At 39.1% G+C, this 17,541-nt stretch overlaps 1 protein-coding gene across 1 annotated transcript in view; it reads left to right on the forward strand.

The window, feature by feature from the left end:
• The window catches only part of SMARCC1 (SWI/SNF related, matrix associated, actin dependent regulator of chromatin subfamily c member 1), an 82,020-nt gene that overhangs the window by 23,827 nt on the left and 40,652 nt on the right, over positions 1 to 17,541 (forward strand). Inside the window, exons 11-20 of the mRNA XM_032182993.1 lie at positions 288 to 406; positions 1,716 to 1,840; positions 2,588 to 2,647; positions 3,308 to 3,345; positions 5,779 to 5,900; positions 9,203 to 9,274; positions 13,606 to 13,719; positions 14,480 to 14,633; positions 14,958 to 15,071; positions 17,265 to 17,324. Coding sequence (XP_032038884.1) covers positions 288 to 406; positions 1,716 to 1,840; positions 2,588 to 2,647; positions 3,308 to 3,345; positions 5,779 to 5,900; positions 9,203 to 9,274; positions 13,606 to 13,719; positions 14,480 to 14,633; positions 14,958 to 15,071; positions 17,265 to 17,324 — 978 coding nt within the window. The remainder of the gene's footprint in view (positions 1 to 287; positions 407 to 1,715; positions 1,841 to 2,587; positions 2,648 to 3,307; positions 3,346 to 5,778; positions 5,901 to 9,202; positions 9,275 to 13,605; positions 13,720 to 14,479; positions 14,634 to 14,957; positions 15,072 to 17,264; positions 17,325 to 17,541) is intronic.

The following is a 17,541-nucleotide window of genomic DNA, read 5'->3' on the forward strand; positions in this document are numbered from 1 at the left end:
CTGATGGATAGAGTATATTGAACACATCAGAAATTAGCTGTTAAATCTTGCTCATATAGCACAGTTCTTACATAGATAGTTACTGGGGTATCTGGGGGATGGCTATAAAAAAGTTAAGGTTTTCCACAATGTCAGATGTGTATTTGGAAAGTATGGAGCTGAATATGGTGCTTGTTATATTACTACTTTTAGCTCCTTTGTTATAAGATGTATTAAGGAATAGTAGCCTACAGCGTTTCAATAACTGTGGTATTTGGGATGAGCTAATACCTTCATTTCTCTAACAGCCTGTACGTAGTCCAGAGAGGAGAGACAGGAAAGCAGCAGCAAGTACAAGGAAGAGAAAGCATTCTCCTTCTCCACCCCCCACTCCTGTGGAGTCAAGAAAAAAGACAGGGAAGAAAGGGTAAGTATCTAATTCCTGGAAGCTGAGGCTAATTTTCTTGAAGATACACTTATGGGAAGATCTGTCCTCTGTCACTTTTCACACCTTAGATAATAGTAGAATAATTATTTCTGCAATAGATTAGTGTGATTTTGCTAGTGCAATACATATAATTTCCCTGCTCCTCCACAGAAATGTATTGCCTGCAGGTGGAGGAGAATCTAGTGCAAGTCATGATATTATCTGTTCCTCAGTGACAAGGTTCAGTGCTGCATTGGGAGTAGTAGAACTTGCCAAATGAAAGTTACTCAGCTGCTTCTAAAATAAACCACTTCTGGTAGTGAAAGCAAATAGTATGTGTATGATTTTTGAAGCAGAGAGACACAAATTGCTGCATTTAACTGAGAAGTTTTTAATCTACATAGCCAGGTGTCTTAAAGTCCACTTCTCAAATGTCGCTTTACTGGAGTAGCACTTGTTGATTGCAGCTGGCCTACAGATTGGTGTTTTTTTGTTTCTTATCCCCTTGGTACTCATTCAACCTTTAAATAAAGGTCAAGATTATATGCATATAACAGCTTATCACTTATGGGGTTTGTGCATGGTATGGAGGAGAATACTTAAGTCCTTAACAATTCAAGTCTTGCTTAGTGGTCTTGTGGGGCTCTGGGAGGAAAAAAAAAAAAAAAAAAAAAAAGGACTGGAAATTTATCATCCGAGATGAGAAAGAATTAGCTTATTATCTGACTTTTCTGTTCCTAATGTCAAGTCTGAGTTAAATCCTGTAAGAAGCAGCTTAGGTGATTCTGGCTTTGTTTCCAAAAAGACTTTCTCTCTACACAGAATTGATCATAAAATACATTTTTTGTTAAAATGAGGCAGTGTGCCTTGAAATGGTCTGTCACATCCTCTGTTCTATGCAGCAGATGCCTTTTATTGCAACTTTAAAAAGGAAAAATGTATGCGAACCACTACTGCCTTGACTCTCACTAGTATGCAGGTGTTGCCAACATGCTGGAGACAGTTCTGGGTTGGAATTAAGAATTTATACAGTGGTGTTCTACAGTCTTGAAGCAAGATCATTAGTTATTTGAAACCAAGAGGTACTTCTGGGTGAGAATCTGATTACATTGCGAAATTGAACTTGATAGTGTCCTTTCAAATGTTATTTTATTTTAGCAATATGGAGGGACTAGTTTTTGTTAACTCCACAAGCACCAATGTTTTCACAAAAATATGTTAACCCAATCCTTTAATCCTGCTACCTAGTGAAGAATAATGTCTAGGTGAAAACGTCTGATGGTTGTAAGTTGTATATGATCTCTTTTAGACAAGCAGCCTTATATGGGAAAAGGAGAGGGCAGAAAGAAGAAGATGAGCAAGAAGATCTTACAAAGGACATGGAGGATCCCACACCGGTACCTAATATAGAAGAAGTGGTACTTCCCAAAAATGGTAAAATATGTATAAACTGGATTCTTTGAATGTTAAAAGAATTGCTTACACTGTATAGAGAAAATAAATGTGTTATCAAATCTTTGGAATACTTCGTGGCCATGGGGCCAGGTAGTCTGTGTTCATCCAAGCTGATCTAGACGAGAATCTGAATGTGACTTCCAAGAAAGGCAACGAATTCACCTTCTTCAGGCTTCTTGAAATACATTTATGACAGTCCACTTGAATGTTTAGTTATGCCTATTTTGGGCTTGCTCTTGCCCAGTATACTGAGTTCATGTGTTGGGGTATGAAGTTTTCTAGATTAAAAGAATTCTGATCAAGTTAGTGGAAACTCTAGTAACAGGCCTGATGCAAGGGAAAAGTGTTGATTTATGCAGTAAGTATAGGTCAGGAATAGGTTAGCTTAGCCAGTCCTTAACACCAAGACATTTTGGGTGTCACATAGTTTGGCGTTCATCTGGTTTGAATTTGCATGTAAGAATCGTTCCGTGCTGTGCAGGTGGGAAGAGCACAGTACAGTGACTGCCTCGATAGATGCTGCATTGTGTTCAGATGGGAGATTAGAGAGGAGCCAAATAAATGGTCTGTTGTTCTCCGACGACACTGACCAGATGAACTCTTCTGAACTGCAAAAACATGACCAACAAAATGGTTTATTGATGAGATAGTGAAAACATGTTAAACTTTGATAATTGTATCTTGTCTGATGATTAATCATTGGGATTTCAATCTTTCTTTTTACAGTGAACCCAAAGAAAGACAGTGAAAACACACCTGTGAAAGGAGGAACAGTAGCGGACCTCGGTAAAACAAATGCAAAAAGACACATGAGTGCACACACACCCCTCTTAGAGTAAAGTCGTGCCTGTGGGCAACAGAATAAATATTTTTAACTCTCAATTTTAAAAAGAATCTATAATTCTACTCTTCTATTGAATTAATTAATTTTTCATATGTATTCCAGCTGGAATGTACTTACTGTTTCCCTTTAAGGCTTTTTCCTTGTAGGCATTGTTTGTTTCTTCTGAAAGTGACATATGAGCTCTTTTTGGTATATTTTTTTTCTTATTGCGTGGATTAGGCATTAGGGTGAATCACAGGTTCCCTGAGCTTTGCTAGTCCTTCGGCATAAGAGAGAAACTAGTGTCCCATATCCTATTATACAAGGCTACATCTAGGGCACTGGGCCAGGCAGTAATTAATTATGGGTTCCTAAGTGTGGAAAAACTCTAATTATCCTTCCTCTGTATTTCTGCTCGTATGTGTTCCTTTGTCTGGGATCATTGGGTGCCTGCATATGGATGAGATTGTCTTAATGATGTGTGGTCCACTCTGCTTTTCTTCTCACTTCCCTCCCAAAACAAATGAAGCAGTCTTTCCAATTAAGCAATTGCATGGCTAGAAAGGATTCTGAGTAGTCAGGTGCATTTTATTAGTTTAATTCCTGATACTTTTACCTTTCAGATGAACAGGATGAGGAGACAGTGGCAACTGGAGGAAAGGTAATAACAGTCATTTCATACTGAATTTGGTAGAAACTGAGATCTGCATCTTCAGAAATTTACCCCTGTAATGTTTCTCAAGTGATATATGAAATCAAATTGGTTGCTGGTGGGCATGTTGGTTTGCTATTATAAAAATCCTGTGAATAGCGTGAGATTATTTTGTATTTACAAATCTAAGATTTTAGAAATAAGTAACAAAAACAGGTATAAAGTATTTTTAAAGAAACTGTTTTCAGATTCAGGTTTCTCAAAGGCTGTGCTTTTTCTTTAGGTTTCAGGACTAAATCTAAACCTTAAATACGTTTTCTGATCATTTTTAATGGATTTGCCTGTGTAGTGTCTGTATCTAATTGCCTTGTTGGTATGCCAGGCACTATTCTAAACAGCTTGCTGAGTAAGATGCCTGTCTGATCAGGCAGGTAAGAAAAAGATCACATCTGTGTTAGTTCATACATTGCAGGCCTGCTGACACAGATGAACGTGTCCTTAGTTACACATTAAGAAAATCTGACTTTCTCTTCATACTGATGTATTTCCAATCTTATTGTATTTAATTATAAATATCCAATATATATCTGTTTTACAGAAGTGCTTAAAAATACTTTTTCCAAGTTTTAAATTGGGGAAAAAAGGCCACTCTAGATAAGAAAAATGCTGTTTAGCTAGTAAGCAACCTTTGTTATAGGTTTTAGGCTCTGGTATCACACTAAGGAACAGTGGGTTTAAGTATCTTGGTATATATACACATGGACACGTTGCCAAAATTCTTAGGCGAGCAGTGTGTTTCAAGCTAGGGACACCATCTTGAAAAGACAGCAGGCTTTTCCAGTATGAGAAATACTCTTTTTTTTTTTTTTTTTTGGTGGTGCACTTTCTCCACCCCTGCACGTAGAATGACCCCTAACTGTGGAACTCATGCTGCAAGTGTTCTTTCCCTGTCAAGTTGGAAGAGGCTTGCTTTTATGTTCTATCCTAAATGTTTGTTGGTTATATTTTTTGGTGTGTTTTTTTTTTTTTTTGTTTGGTCATGGTTTTTCTCTTTACCGAATGTATTTTGAGAGGAGAAGGTTCTCTTTACTGAATGTGTTTTGAGAGGATAAGGATATTGAAGTTGTGGGGATGAAAAGAGGGTGGATTTCTTTTTGGAACAGCCAATGTCAGGTCACTAAATAGATTCAGAAGGATGCCTTGTTGTCTCTGGAGGAATTTAATTGCCTCAAAAGATGCAACATGGTGGTCTTAAAATCTTGCTTTAGGGACTTGATTGTTTTTAACAGCCTTTTCTGTTTCTTTGAAATCTGACTGGCTTGGTAATTCAGATAAAGAAAATCATTAAAAATTGAATTGCCTGTGGTAAGGTATGGAGCTCAACTATCAGTTGTTTTTTGTTAGAAATGCACAAGAAAAGTGATCTAGTGAAAGCCTTAAATTGCCTCTGCATACAATAATCTGTGCTGATGTCCTATGTAGTCTTAACTTTCTGATGGGCAAGCAGTGATTTCTTTAACCTGTTAACGCATGTGACCCATTATCAGCACTTCATGTCTCCTTGTTAGAACATCTCCTATTAACTTTATTATCAACAGCCTTCTTAAAGAAACCTCTGCCCCCTCGTTCTCGCATCTGGGATCTATTAGACTAAGTTCTAGCAGGAAAGGTTTGTCCATCTCCTGTAACAAACACAGGATGTTTATATTCTGTGCCAGAGTTTTCATGGCATGGTTACAATTTGAACTTAGTGTCTCTTCTTCACAACAGGGAAGTATCCAAGGCCAGCTTTATGATCGATTAATATGAGTTTATCCAAGCAAAAATGTAGGATAATGAGATGCAGTTTTGCAGACGTGAAATTATTACCACTGACAAGTGTTTCCCAGTAAAACTAAAAGAAACCAGATTCATTACTTCTCCTAATGTTCTTTTGAGGAGTGAGAAAGTTCACGGCAAAGAGTGGCAAAAAATAACTCGTCATTACAAATCATAAAAATTGGTGCAGCATCAGTATCTGGAGATGGCAGCAAGAGCAAGGCTGACAACTTGCAAAATTCTCTGGATTTGTGCTGTATTTATGTCTCGTTGCAGTATACTGCAGTATTGAAATGCAAAGACATGTTCTCCTATACTTAGACTTTAAATTTTATAGACAAGACTTGAAGCATGATCTAGCTGTATTGCCAAGTATGTTCGTAAGGTTTGACAACTGTCCCTGTAAAAGCTTTTTAGTGGCTTTATGCTTCCTTTATTTTTTTTATGAAAGCTGATTGTTTCTTGTCCCTGAGGCTTTCCTCACTGACAAGAGATTGCATCAAAAATTTTATGCTGCAGAGGATTGGAAAGCATTTGTTATAGGCTAACTCCGCTGTCTGAGAGTTCTTAGGTATCTTCTGTTGTTTGCCACATGTTAACCAGTGCATTCCCTCTGTGATACAGGAAGATGAAGACCCTAACAAAGGCGATCAAAGTCGGTCAATTGATCCAGGTGAAGATAACGTCACAGAACAGACCAACCACATCATTATTCCAAGCTATGCATCTTGGTTTGACTATAACTGGTAAGAAAGTCATTTGGTACCGGGCACGTAGAGTTTTGAAGGTGGTTTCTCGTAAGTCATGATAAGAGATGAAAGATTTTACTTCCTTTTGGGTCTAATTCCCGTGTATAGGTACATCTTTCCCACCCATAAATTTTCCCAATATGACTTCTGTCAGTTTTGGGGAATTGGCAGTGAGGAAGGGGATTTCAGATAGCATAGATATTCAGTCTACCGTATCAGCATTTTTTGTTTTGCATTGATTTTTAATTCCTTTTTCCTTCCCTACTTTCCTGATAACTTGCATGAGGATAAGTCCTCACAATTGTGCAGGGAGGTCAGGTGTTCCATTTCAAGATCCTCTTTGGAGACATAGGTTTGTGACTTGATATGACCACTTAACTTGCTAGGGTAACACTGATTTTCTCTCTATACTGAATTTTTTGTGGTGTGGGAATGAAAGTCTCTCTGCAAGTTAAAACTCTTAGGTAGGTTTTTGTTTGTTTTTAATAAAAAGTTACTTTGGAAACAGGATAAGGAATGGATGTCTGGGAAAGCTGTTCTTTGAGCATGCATTCCTTCGTAGCTCTAGGAATCAAGGCAGTGCTTGGACTGGAACCCAAAGAGAAACGCTAGGACACTTGAGTACAAGGATTCACGCCTTTGGTTCAATTTTCAGCTCTGGCAAACTTTATTACATGGAATCAGTTGCTTGGCTGATGTCTGTGCTAGTAGCTTGAGTTGACCTAAATCCTCCTAAACAGAACCATCCATTATTCTCAGTCCCCTTGCTCTCCCACTTGGAGATGGTCCTGGAAGCAGAAAAAGCAAGGAACGCAGCCTGAGTTTATAGGTGCTCCAGCTGCTTTTGAGCAGAGAAGCTCAAGGTGTACGTACAGCTCTGTCATGTGTGCAGAGTGAAATGCTGCGTAGCTTGAGCTAATTGAGGTGTACTTTAACCCGAGGTAGGTATGTCTATAGTCTCTGTGCTCAATTCCCTTTTGTGATATGAAGGTACAGTAATACTTCCCTACTGGGAAAATTATGTCAATGGTGACATTTTGTCATGAGCTGACTCTTCTGTTATTGTACAGGTACCCTCTGGGAGTAGTTGCTTAAAACCTCCTTGGGGTGCATTTGTGGTAGCAGTAGCTGTGAGGGTGTTCCTGAGAGCTAAAGCAGCCTGTGAAGCACAGCTCAGAGACTAATGCAGCATTTCTAAAGAAACAGAATGAACTTCTCACTGGCTCAGATGTAGCCGTGCTGACCTTATAAAAGGCAACCTCCAAACATCTCTGTGACAGGAAGAGTAGGTATCCATAAGGTAGCAAGATGTGAAAAAAGCTTTGATTTTTTGCATCCTAGTGCTCCAGAAACAATCTGCACATTAAGCTGATTCGGCTTTGAGGCTGAAATAGCAGCACAATTTTGGGACTGACATTTTGGTGTCCCTGAGCACTTCTTTCATCTGGAGAAAGGTTTCTGTAGTCCTGGGGATGTAGAGAGCATATACTTAGCGCTGTGCGGCCTCAGACTTCAGGTGTAACTGCTGTTGTGATGCCAGAAAGATGCTTCTTGTCTCATGTGAATATATAAAGTACTGTCTGCAGCCCTCCCAAATTGCAAATATTTCTTTGTGTCCAGTTGCAACAAATTTGAAGCAAGATGAGAAATAATTCTAATGTGCCTCTCTTAAAATCTATTATAAACTGCTGTTTTAGCATAGTCATTACTAAAATTAATTTTCTAGTAAACAGAGAAACTTTTTGATGCTCAATTCATTTTCAGTGTAATCGTTTATGCTATGGGTGATTTCATTGCAAGAACCAAATAATTTGCTTGCTACTAAAATCTAAACAGTTTATCAGTTAATCTTCCTCTTTAAGTTAATGTTCTTTGCAGGAATGACAAGAATGAGCAGTGTCAGTATTGAAGGCCAACTGCAGGTTTGGCCAAAAGCTGAGAAGATAGGAGAGAAGATCATGTATTAAAAAATAATTGTACTTCCTTTAAAAGTAACTACTCTTAAAGGACAATTTGTTCCGCAGATTTTAATTTGAATGATGTGCCATTGTATGAAGTTACCCTCAAGTTATTTTAACAAGTCCTGCATCTCTGATACTTTATAAAATATTTTTGAATCTTGAAGCCCTTTCCTCCTTTAGTACTAGGTGTATTAAATCTAATATCCCTTATAGAATTTGCATATTAAAAATTAAAAACAGTGGAGTAATTGAGGTCCATGTAGTCTGGCTTTTACTCACATTGGAATTTTGCTTTGCAGTCAAAACCTTCTTATATATTAATATATGCCATGGATTACCCCAAATGTTCTTGTTAATTATTTGTTGGTAGACCTCCACAGGTGCAATGACCCTTCAGGACTCAATTTCCTTGTTTATGTTAAAAATAGATCAATCCTATCTTTTATTTAGGGAATATGAGAATAAGTTGATGAACAAGTTGATTTTATAAGTTTTTACTGTGCTATTTACATTGTCAGGCTTGTAGTACATGCAGAATGGAAAATTCTAATAAAAGAATATTTACGTTTTACCTGTAACAGCTACACAAGGGAAAAAAATGATCTGTCAAATAACTAGAGCTGAATTAGCTGTGATTCTTACATTAGTCCACTCTTACATGCTGCATAGCACCTCGTGTATCGTTAGTTTTGCTGTTCCATACGTGGTCAGATTTAACCCCCTATTTCTTCTTGGAGTCCAAAGGAGAGGAATTATTTTTAAGAAAGTGTTAAGTTGCTCCAAATAGCCGTGGTTTGGATTTTAGTTTCCTAATTGACCAGGGAGGTGCTGGCAGTGCTCTTGAAGCCAGTCAGTCTCCTGCCTGACTTGTGAGCAGCAGTAATTTCTGTAGATAAGTTTTGGAGTTGGGTTCAAAGCATGCACTTACACTCCCGTCTTCTAAGTATATACCATAAAAGCGTGGTTTATTTGAGGAATTTTTGGTTTCTTGGGTGAATGCTAGTGGTAATTCGTTTAGAGAGTGGAAAGATGCCTCCATTGGAAGGCAGAACTTGTGAATGTGCAGATGAAAATGGGCTGCTGCTCAGTCTTCTCTTCAGAGTTTGTTTATGGTGGCACTGAGTACATAGTTTTGCTTCAAATCAGTGACTGAATGTTGTGATGCCTTTTTAATACGGTTTTGCTTAATTCAAAGGCTCGTGCTAGAATACTGAGGTTTCTAAAAAACTAAGTGTTTTCCTTCTCATAAATGTGCTCTCAAGATAGTCATTTGAAGGTGTGTAGAGTACTCTAAGATTATTTACGATTTGGCATTCGAATTGTGTATTTTTGTTACAGTATTCATGTGATTGAGCGTCGCGCTCTTCCTGAATTCTTCAACGGAAAAAACAAGTCCAAGACTCCAGAAATGTAAGTAAAATGTGAATATAGGCGTGTGAGAGTTCTGCAAGATACAGGAGCCTTTTGTGTCATGAATCCTTCAGACACTTTGTCTTGTACATGTGTTAAACAGATACTGTCAGTGCATAAAAGAAGGAAAGAGCACTGCACAACTACTACTTGTAGTTTGATAACGTCTGTGCATTATTGTAGTAGAGGTAAAACTTCATTATCAATGCAATAGTTATTAGTGGCTATCCAGGAAAAAAATCAAACTAGTTTTGCAGAAGTAATACCGGAACAAACTCCTGGACTTTTTTTTTGTGGTACAGGACATATCTTCCAGAGACATATTTAAAAAAATATAAATCCTGGTACTGTAGAACCTTAATGATCCTCCTGTTTTTCTTGCTCTCTTTTCATGACACGCTGTGTTTTTGAGACTTGAGAGTTTTGTGTTTAAGCACGGATGACAAGGTTTATTATAGGATGCTGTGTCAGACTGTGGAATGGATTTTCCACAGTTATCTGTGTTGATTTCATGGTTCCTTAAACAGGTGATGGGTAATTCTGAAAGAACAGGTGAAGGTTGGAAAGTGAATATTAGGTAGTCTGATTAAAATCAGAGAGCTGGAGTTGTGCAGTGCAGGAAGAAAAGCATTTGTTTATAGCTGTTCCAAACCCTTTAGTGACTTTTTAATTCTGATTGTGCCTCTTAAATGTAGGCAGAGTACTCTGGGTTGAATTTAGATCCAGTTTGACCCTATCTCATTGCCTTGCGGGGTCTGGTATCTGCAGCAGAACTTAAGTGTTCTTAATTTGAAATTATACAAACACAGTTGTTTATAAAGAGCTTTCAAGAAGTCTTAAAATAAATCACAATTGAATGCTGTCCAGAAATGTTGTAGGTCCTTCCAGACATCAAATTATTAATTTCTCCTTTGATTTAGTGAAGAGACAAGATATATAAGCTGGTGATTTTGCATCAATTGCTTATTTTTGAAATCTGCTGTAAATCTTATTATGTGCGTTAGTAAAAGTACGTATACATCTCCCCTTCCTTGAGAATTTTCTGTTACAACAGTAAACGTAGTTATTCAGAGCAGTCCTGAAAGGTGATTGATTAAAGGGAGATTGTTCAAAAGCTTTATGTTGACTGTGTACTTGTTTTTCTTAAAACGATTATCCTAAAACCTGAGAGTTCACAAAAAATCACAGTGAACACCACTGTATGCTCGTTGATTTGAGCAATAGAACCAGGCTAGTTAAGTTCACTTTATCATGGTAGCAGATCTTTGTTCAGTTGCAAAGCAGCTTTTGGGGATTTAAAAAACATTTTCTCGTGAACTGTGAAATAAAGTATTTGAGGGGTCTTCTCAGTGTGTTGTAACCTGTGCAAAACTGTGCATTTTTCATGCATAATTCTCCAAATGAGCTTCTCTTAGTGCAAATGATAGTGTTAATATCATCCTGTACTGTTCTTCCAACAGGTAAACCAAACAGGCTTCAGAAAGTGTTGTTGTAGCTGAATCTCTTCTCAGGCATGGCTGGTATTTCGCAAGGGTTCTGATCGGATTTTGAGGTAGAAAAGATAAATTAACCTTTTCAGACTGGAAGACCTCTGACAGTAGCTGCCAAATGCCCAGAGGAGGTCACGGAGAGGATGGAGCCAGGCCTGTTAGTGGGACAGCAGGAAAAAAAATAAACTGAATCCCATCAAGTTTGAGGTTGATACCAAGGGAACTTCTTGAACCCTGAGTGAAATGAAGTATTGGGATAGGGGCCTGGAGAAGTTGTGCAGTGTTCTTTCTCGAATGTTTCCTGGCTTACAAGACCCTAATTAACCCAGTCTGGATTCAGTGGTGGGTAGGAGATGTCTAGAGACCTTCTGAGGTCTCTTGTATGCTGACTGGTTTTTGAGTCTCTGCTCTTTGCTTCCAACTTCTCTATGTTTGAGTTTTGGAGGTAATTCCGTGTCCATAGCAATTCCAAAATGTATTTGACACTAACTCTGCTTTAAGTTTTACTCTTCAGTGTATTTTTCTTTGGTGGGCTTCTCGTGCTTCGTGTTTAAGGCTGCAAACAGGCAGAGTTGTGAAAACACCTTTCAAGGGTTCTCAGCCTTGTTCCTTAAGTTCCAGGTTTGGATAGTTAGTGGATAACTTTCCAGTAGCTGCAGCCAAAACCACAGCAATGGGTACCAGTTTGTGGCCCCCGTAAGTGAGGCCACCCAGTAACTGCCTGTTCCTCCTGGGCTGTTGGTTTGTCTGGAGAAAGCTTGGGGACAAACATGAAGAAACCTTGCAAATCAGGGACTCCCTTCACCCAGTCCTGTTATAATTCTGGGGATGTATTTTTGTCCCCGTGTAGGGATTGCAGGAGTAGCACGTGGTCTTGGCACTGTGTTTTGTAATAGAATAAACATCCTTCTGCGTGGAAATGTCTTGCCTACAGCTCTGTTTCCAGGCCAAACAAAATACCGTGTCTCAAGAGCTCACACAGGTTCCTTCTTGTGACAGTAGGGCCTGGGGCCTGGTTTCTGTCTGGAAAGGGTTTTAACTAAATACTAGTTGACTTTTCTTTCTTGCTGTTGACAAGTTATAGCCGATGGGGCATGTCACTCTTGAAAACAGATTCCCTTCAGGATAAACTTCAGGGATATTTCTGTCTTAGGCTTTTCTTTCTCCACCTAGTAATGTGACCTTATTATTAAGCTATTAAACTTGTTTCTGCAGCCAAGAGCACTTTAAGGTAGCCTTTCTCCAAGCAGGTGGCAACCCAGTTCTCTCCAGGAATATTCAGAAATCTTCCCAAATATTCCTCTATGGAAGAAGCTCCCTTTTGTTTCTCGCCTACCACAACAACATTCAACACCTGGTCCCACGGTGGTTTTCCAGCAAGTTCTATATATAACTTTAGAATGGAGGATGTGGGATTTTGGCAGGAATGGGTCCCTGCAGCATCTGTCTGCTTATGTCTTGCCTGTGAAAGACACTGGTGTTCATCCTCTGCATGATTTATGTTCTCGAGTATTGAGTGCTGGCTGCATTCAAGATGTTAAATTTTTAATAGGGGGAGGTAGAAATTGTCCATTTATAATGCACCTTCTTGAACAGATCTTTGCTTAGGGTCCTTGCCTGTGTCTGTTGGCAGATTTGGTTTTGTTCAATCTAAAGACCAGGGCGAGCAGTAACTTTATGGTAGGTTTTGTTCTGAACAGCTTGTATTAGGAAGCATTGGTACATTCCAGAAACTTATGAAAAAGATCGACCAGTAGTGTGTACAGAGCAGGAAATGGGCTGAACCCCAAAAATTGCTTACTTGGACTGTTGTGCACTGAAGTATGGGAGTCTCATGGGAGTAGCTTCTTCAGCTGTTCCCAGCTCAGTGCGTGGGGAGTGCTGTGCTGGCTTCTGGATTCTTTCCCTTTGCTTTTCAGAGATTTTTGTCTTCTCCATTTGGTTCTCTAACTTTTTCCTTGTTGGTATTTCAATGTATAAAAAGTCTTCATATAGAAACAGTAGTGTTCCATCCAGCATACAACTTCGGTTTTTCTGTGCAGCTTTTTTCCTTGCAGGCTCACAGAGAGGACCGGCTAGGATTATTTATCCTGTTTCTATGCCAGGACCAGGCCCTGTTAATGTTTTTTTGCAGCTTGCAGTCTGTTGAGCAAATACTCGGTTAGTGACCAAGTTATAGCTGTAGTCAGAGTGCTTTGGAGTGGGGCAAGAAGGACGACCTGTATTTGGCCTCTTTCCACCAAGGATGCTATGTCTGTCTTCTCGAAATTTGAAGCCAAAATGGAGTGGGTATACGACCAACTGTATATCCCTGATCTCTGCAAGTATTGTGTTTGTAGTAGAGCAGAAGCAAAGGTGTAAAAGAAGGTGTTAGCTTTCGTCTTCATAATGTTAGTGCTAGAAGAGCAGATGTATCAAGGAGTTAACCCATCTTTAACCTTCTGGCATATCTGGATACTACTGCTTTTGGTTGCAGTGCTTTCTGAGTACTCAACAAGTACTAGGTAACAATTTGAGCTGTTCAATTTTGAGTTTTACTTGCCCACAACTCTTTGTGTGATTGAGATTTAAGTGTGCTTTGTGCTGCTAATAGTTACAGAGAAAATCCAGAATGAAACATCTGGAAGAGATGGATGGACTGTATTCAGTATATAAAACATAAATTCTGCTTGCATATTTTGAAACTGATTTCACCTTACTACACTTCATCAAAAAAAACTATCTGGAGGTGTTTGCTTGTCAGTAATAAACGTGTTTGGAGAAGGTGAATCCTAAAATACATACTCTAAGCTTTGTTAGACACTGATGTACAATATGAACTATGTACCCATTGTCTTCCAGATACCTCGCTTACCGCAACTTCATGATTGACACCTATCGCTTAAACCCTCAGGAGTATTTGACCAGCACTGCCTGCAGAAGGAATCTGACTGGAGATGTGTGTGCTGTCATGAGGTAAAAAGCCAATCAAAAAACAAAACAAACAACAAAAAAAAATGGATCTTTCAGCCATTGCTTTCACTTTAACAAAAAGAAATAGAAGTGCTCCAGTATGACTGGATAGGTGCGGGAAATAGCCATTGTGCTGCTGATTAGCAGACTCTTCCATGTTTTATGGTAACCAGAATGTTATACTATCCTTTATTTATAATATTTTGTGTGCTGAACCATGCCTACAAAGTTTGGATCTTAACTTGTAATATTTAGGTTCTACTGTTTAGTACAGTGTGTGGAGTTCTTTTCAGACTTCCTCATTTTGCAGTTAAATTTTGTTGGTTTTATATGTTTCACCAGTCTTAAGTTTTGAGGTACAGCAGTGTCCTAGAGTCTGGAACTTTCTAAAAGTAGATCCAGTGAAGTACAGCTACAGATAGATGAGGGAATCAAACCAAGGGTTGTGTAGCCCTCACATGGATATTCCATCTGCACATGGCTCCATGCATGCAGCCCTGTCTCTGCTTTGCCATTGTCTTTCTTGATTTCCTGTTATCTCGAACCAAAATGTCATGCTTTGTTTTAGCTAACACACTGAAGTGATACTAGCAAGTCTGCGCAAAGCTTGTATGTAATATGCATTGGTCATTGTGATTAGTGGAGGATTTTAGGAGATTATGGACCAGCTTGATCCCAAACCAAAGCTGCTTCCTTCGCTGTCTCCTTTCTACATAACCAAAATGGCTTTGTTAAGATTTTAATTTGTCCTGTTGTCTCATAGAGTACATGCTTTTCTGGAGCAGTGGGGTCTCATCAACTACCAGGTGGATCCAGAAAGTCGTCCCATGGCAATGGGCCCTCCTCCTACTCCTCACTTCAACGTGCTCGCAGATACGCCCTCCGGCCTGATGCCTCTCCACATCCGCACTCCCCAGGTGAGCCCCATGGGTGGCACAAACTGTTTTTGCCTTAGATATGGGAAATTTATAGCTCTAGCCAGTGTCTTGGAACATCTTAATAGAATAATGTATGCGTGTTTTGCTGAAATGTTCTCCATCTAGGTTTGGGGCTTCAAGTAGTCAGATTCTCCATAGTCACGCCTGCTAGTGTTGTGTGTAAGTGATACTGTGTAAAGACATCTCTATAGGTCACATTCAGGTTTTTTGTTCGTTTTTGTTCTGCTTAACGTTGGTCTGAAAACCTTGAATAGCTTTCAGTTCCTGACCCTCTGACCTGTCTTTTGTTCTGTTTGTCTGCAGGTTCCAGCTGCTCAGCAGATGCTGAGTTTTCCTGAGAAAAACAAAGAGAAACCTACTGATCTACAGAACTTTGGACTTCGCACAGATATTTACTCAAAAAAGACTTTAGCAAAGGCAAGTCTGTTTGTTTTTTTTTTTCCCCGTGGCTTCTATTAAGCATTCTTCCTTAATTGTCCTCTACTAGATGACAGTGAAATGCCTTATGTTACTCTTTATATTCCTTTTTTAGGTTTCTTCCTTCTCAATGTAGGATGTTAGCATGCCTCACTCACAGTTGTATTGGATACCCAGTTTTGTAGAAGTGAAAATTGTGTGCCTATCGCAAGCTAGTCAGTTCTGTCAGTCTCCAGACACTGAACTCATGTTACGTTTTTTGGATGTTTTACTTGAATGCTTCAGAATCAACAAACTTACAAATAATTCAATACTGAAATCAAAATCTTTCAGCAGCATCTTTAACTGTCCTGTTTTCCAAGTCTGAGCAAGGTTTTCCAGACTGAGAGCTAGAAAGCCATTTAGTGACAAAAGGTGTCACAAAACCATTGCAGGGGACTTTTTAGCACTGTCATTGCAACATGCTGTATAATTAGTTAAGTTCTGAGATGCTGTTGCAGTGATGCTGCTGATTCCATAACCTGTTGACTTTAACTCCTGCTGGTGTCTGATGCTTGCGTGGGTACTTGATAGTGCTTGAAGCTACTGGAGGAATATGAGCTTACTACTTCAGCATAGCCTTCAGTCTGGAAGGTCTGCAGTGTTATGCTGATTACTGCCTCTCTCGGGCTGATGTCAGGCTAATTCTGTGTCAATGGTTTCTGTAAGTACAATGATTATTGTGCTAAGAGATCACAAGATAACTATATTAAATTGGAGGGAGAAAAAAACACTACAACACCACACAATGTTTTTAGAGATCAGCATTTTTTTTATAGAGCCTTATTCCACATCACATTTCATGGAGTGACACATTCTTTTAATTTAGAGAGAAATATTTACAAAGTTCATAAACCTTTCAGTAATTCTAGACTTTGGTTCTGTTTGCAAGCATCTGTAATAAATTTGAGCACACTTACTTGCAGAAGCTGATTTCCCTTTTTGCTTTGCATGTTTGTGGCTACTGCACTTGTGGCCATTCATGCCAGCCTGCTTGAGAACTGATCAGTAGCTCGATAGCTCACTTTGCTTAGTATTTCCTGTGGGCTAATGATGTTTTTGAAATGCATGTTGAGATAGGATAGATTTATGTACCCCTTTTCCTTCTGGTGTGGTTTCACACAGAGGCATCCAATCTAGATAACTTTGTTTTATAAGCAGTTGACAATATGATTTTGTCTTTATTTGATGTGTATAGATTAGGGTTACTGTAATAGTGGAAAAGTTTTCACCAAGAGTTTTGTAGCTTCTAGGAAATTTGAGAAGTTAACCCCAGGGTGCAAATTTGGGAGAAGTAACGATTGGAGCAAGTGATTGCTAAATATGCAGATTATCTTGCTACTACGACTGCTGTCTTTTCGGATAGCTCATCTCATTATCTGTTAAGATCTTTTTTCTCTTTACGGAGTTACTGCTTTTAGATAGCTGAATGGTATGTGTTGTTTTTTCTTTTGTTTTTGGACCAACCTGTGCTTTTACACTTACCAGTCTGCCTTGGAAGTATACCAGAGGTTTGAGAGGTGCTGAAGTTTGGTTGACATAACTCCTACTCTGTCGAGAAATGTGTCCTTTAAGCTGACAGTAGCCCAGTTGTGCCTGAATCGAGTAATTCTATCTCCCTGACTGCCAGCAGCATCCATCTTCTGCACAGCAGCTGATGAGGGGCAGTTAGATACCGTGCTCTGTTAGCTGCTGCTCTTCTTTGGTGTGAATTGTAGAATGCTCTGTGTAAACTGCTCTGTTCTTGACTTAATTTCACTGGCCAAAGTCAAACTGACTGAAAGTTGACTGTCATCAACTTTCCTGAGGGTTTTTATTATATAGAACATCATCTTTTCAGTTGGCTGAATTTGCATGCAAGGATAGGTGTGAGCCAGGAGAAAAACGTACCAAATCTGTACACCCCCCCAACCTCCCCAAAACATGAGGTAAAGCATTTCCCAGCATGTTTTAGCTATGTTAGGTAAACTTGTGAACTCAACTTGTGTATTAGATAACTAGGCAGTGGTGAGCTGTAGAAGGAATGTTTCAACAGGTAGGTGCTTTAGATATTGAGTGGATCAAATAACAAAAGATTCTTCCCCCCTTTTTTTTTTTTTTTTAAATTCTGTGCAAAGAAACACATTTCACTTTTTTTTCTTCTGTCTTTCGTAGAGTAAAGGTGCAAGTGCTGGAAGAGAATGGACAGAACAAGAGACGTTGCTGCTATTAGAAGTAAGTTCATGAGGGGGAAGGAATTCTTACATAACTGGAGGAGGAGTGTGGTTGAGTATCTGTGTGTACAAGGCTGCTGGTCTGTCTCTTGTGACTGTGGCTTCTGAACTGATGGTAAAAGGTTACAGCTCTCCCTCGAAACCCTCTCTTTATTTGACCATCATTGCTACAAGAATGCAACTACTAAAAAGAGATGGTAGTAACATCTGTGTACTCA

This window comes from Aythya fuligula, chromosome 2 (genome assembly GCF_009819795.1).
Source record: "Aythya fuligula isolate bAytFul2 chromosome 2, bAytFul2.pri, whole genome shotgun sequence".
Taxonomy (NCBI): domain Eukaryota; kingdom Metazoa; phylum Chordata; class Aves; order Anseriformes; family Anatidae; genus Aythya; species Aythya fuligula.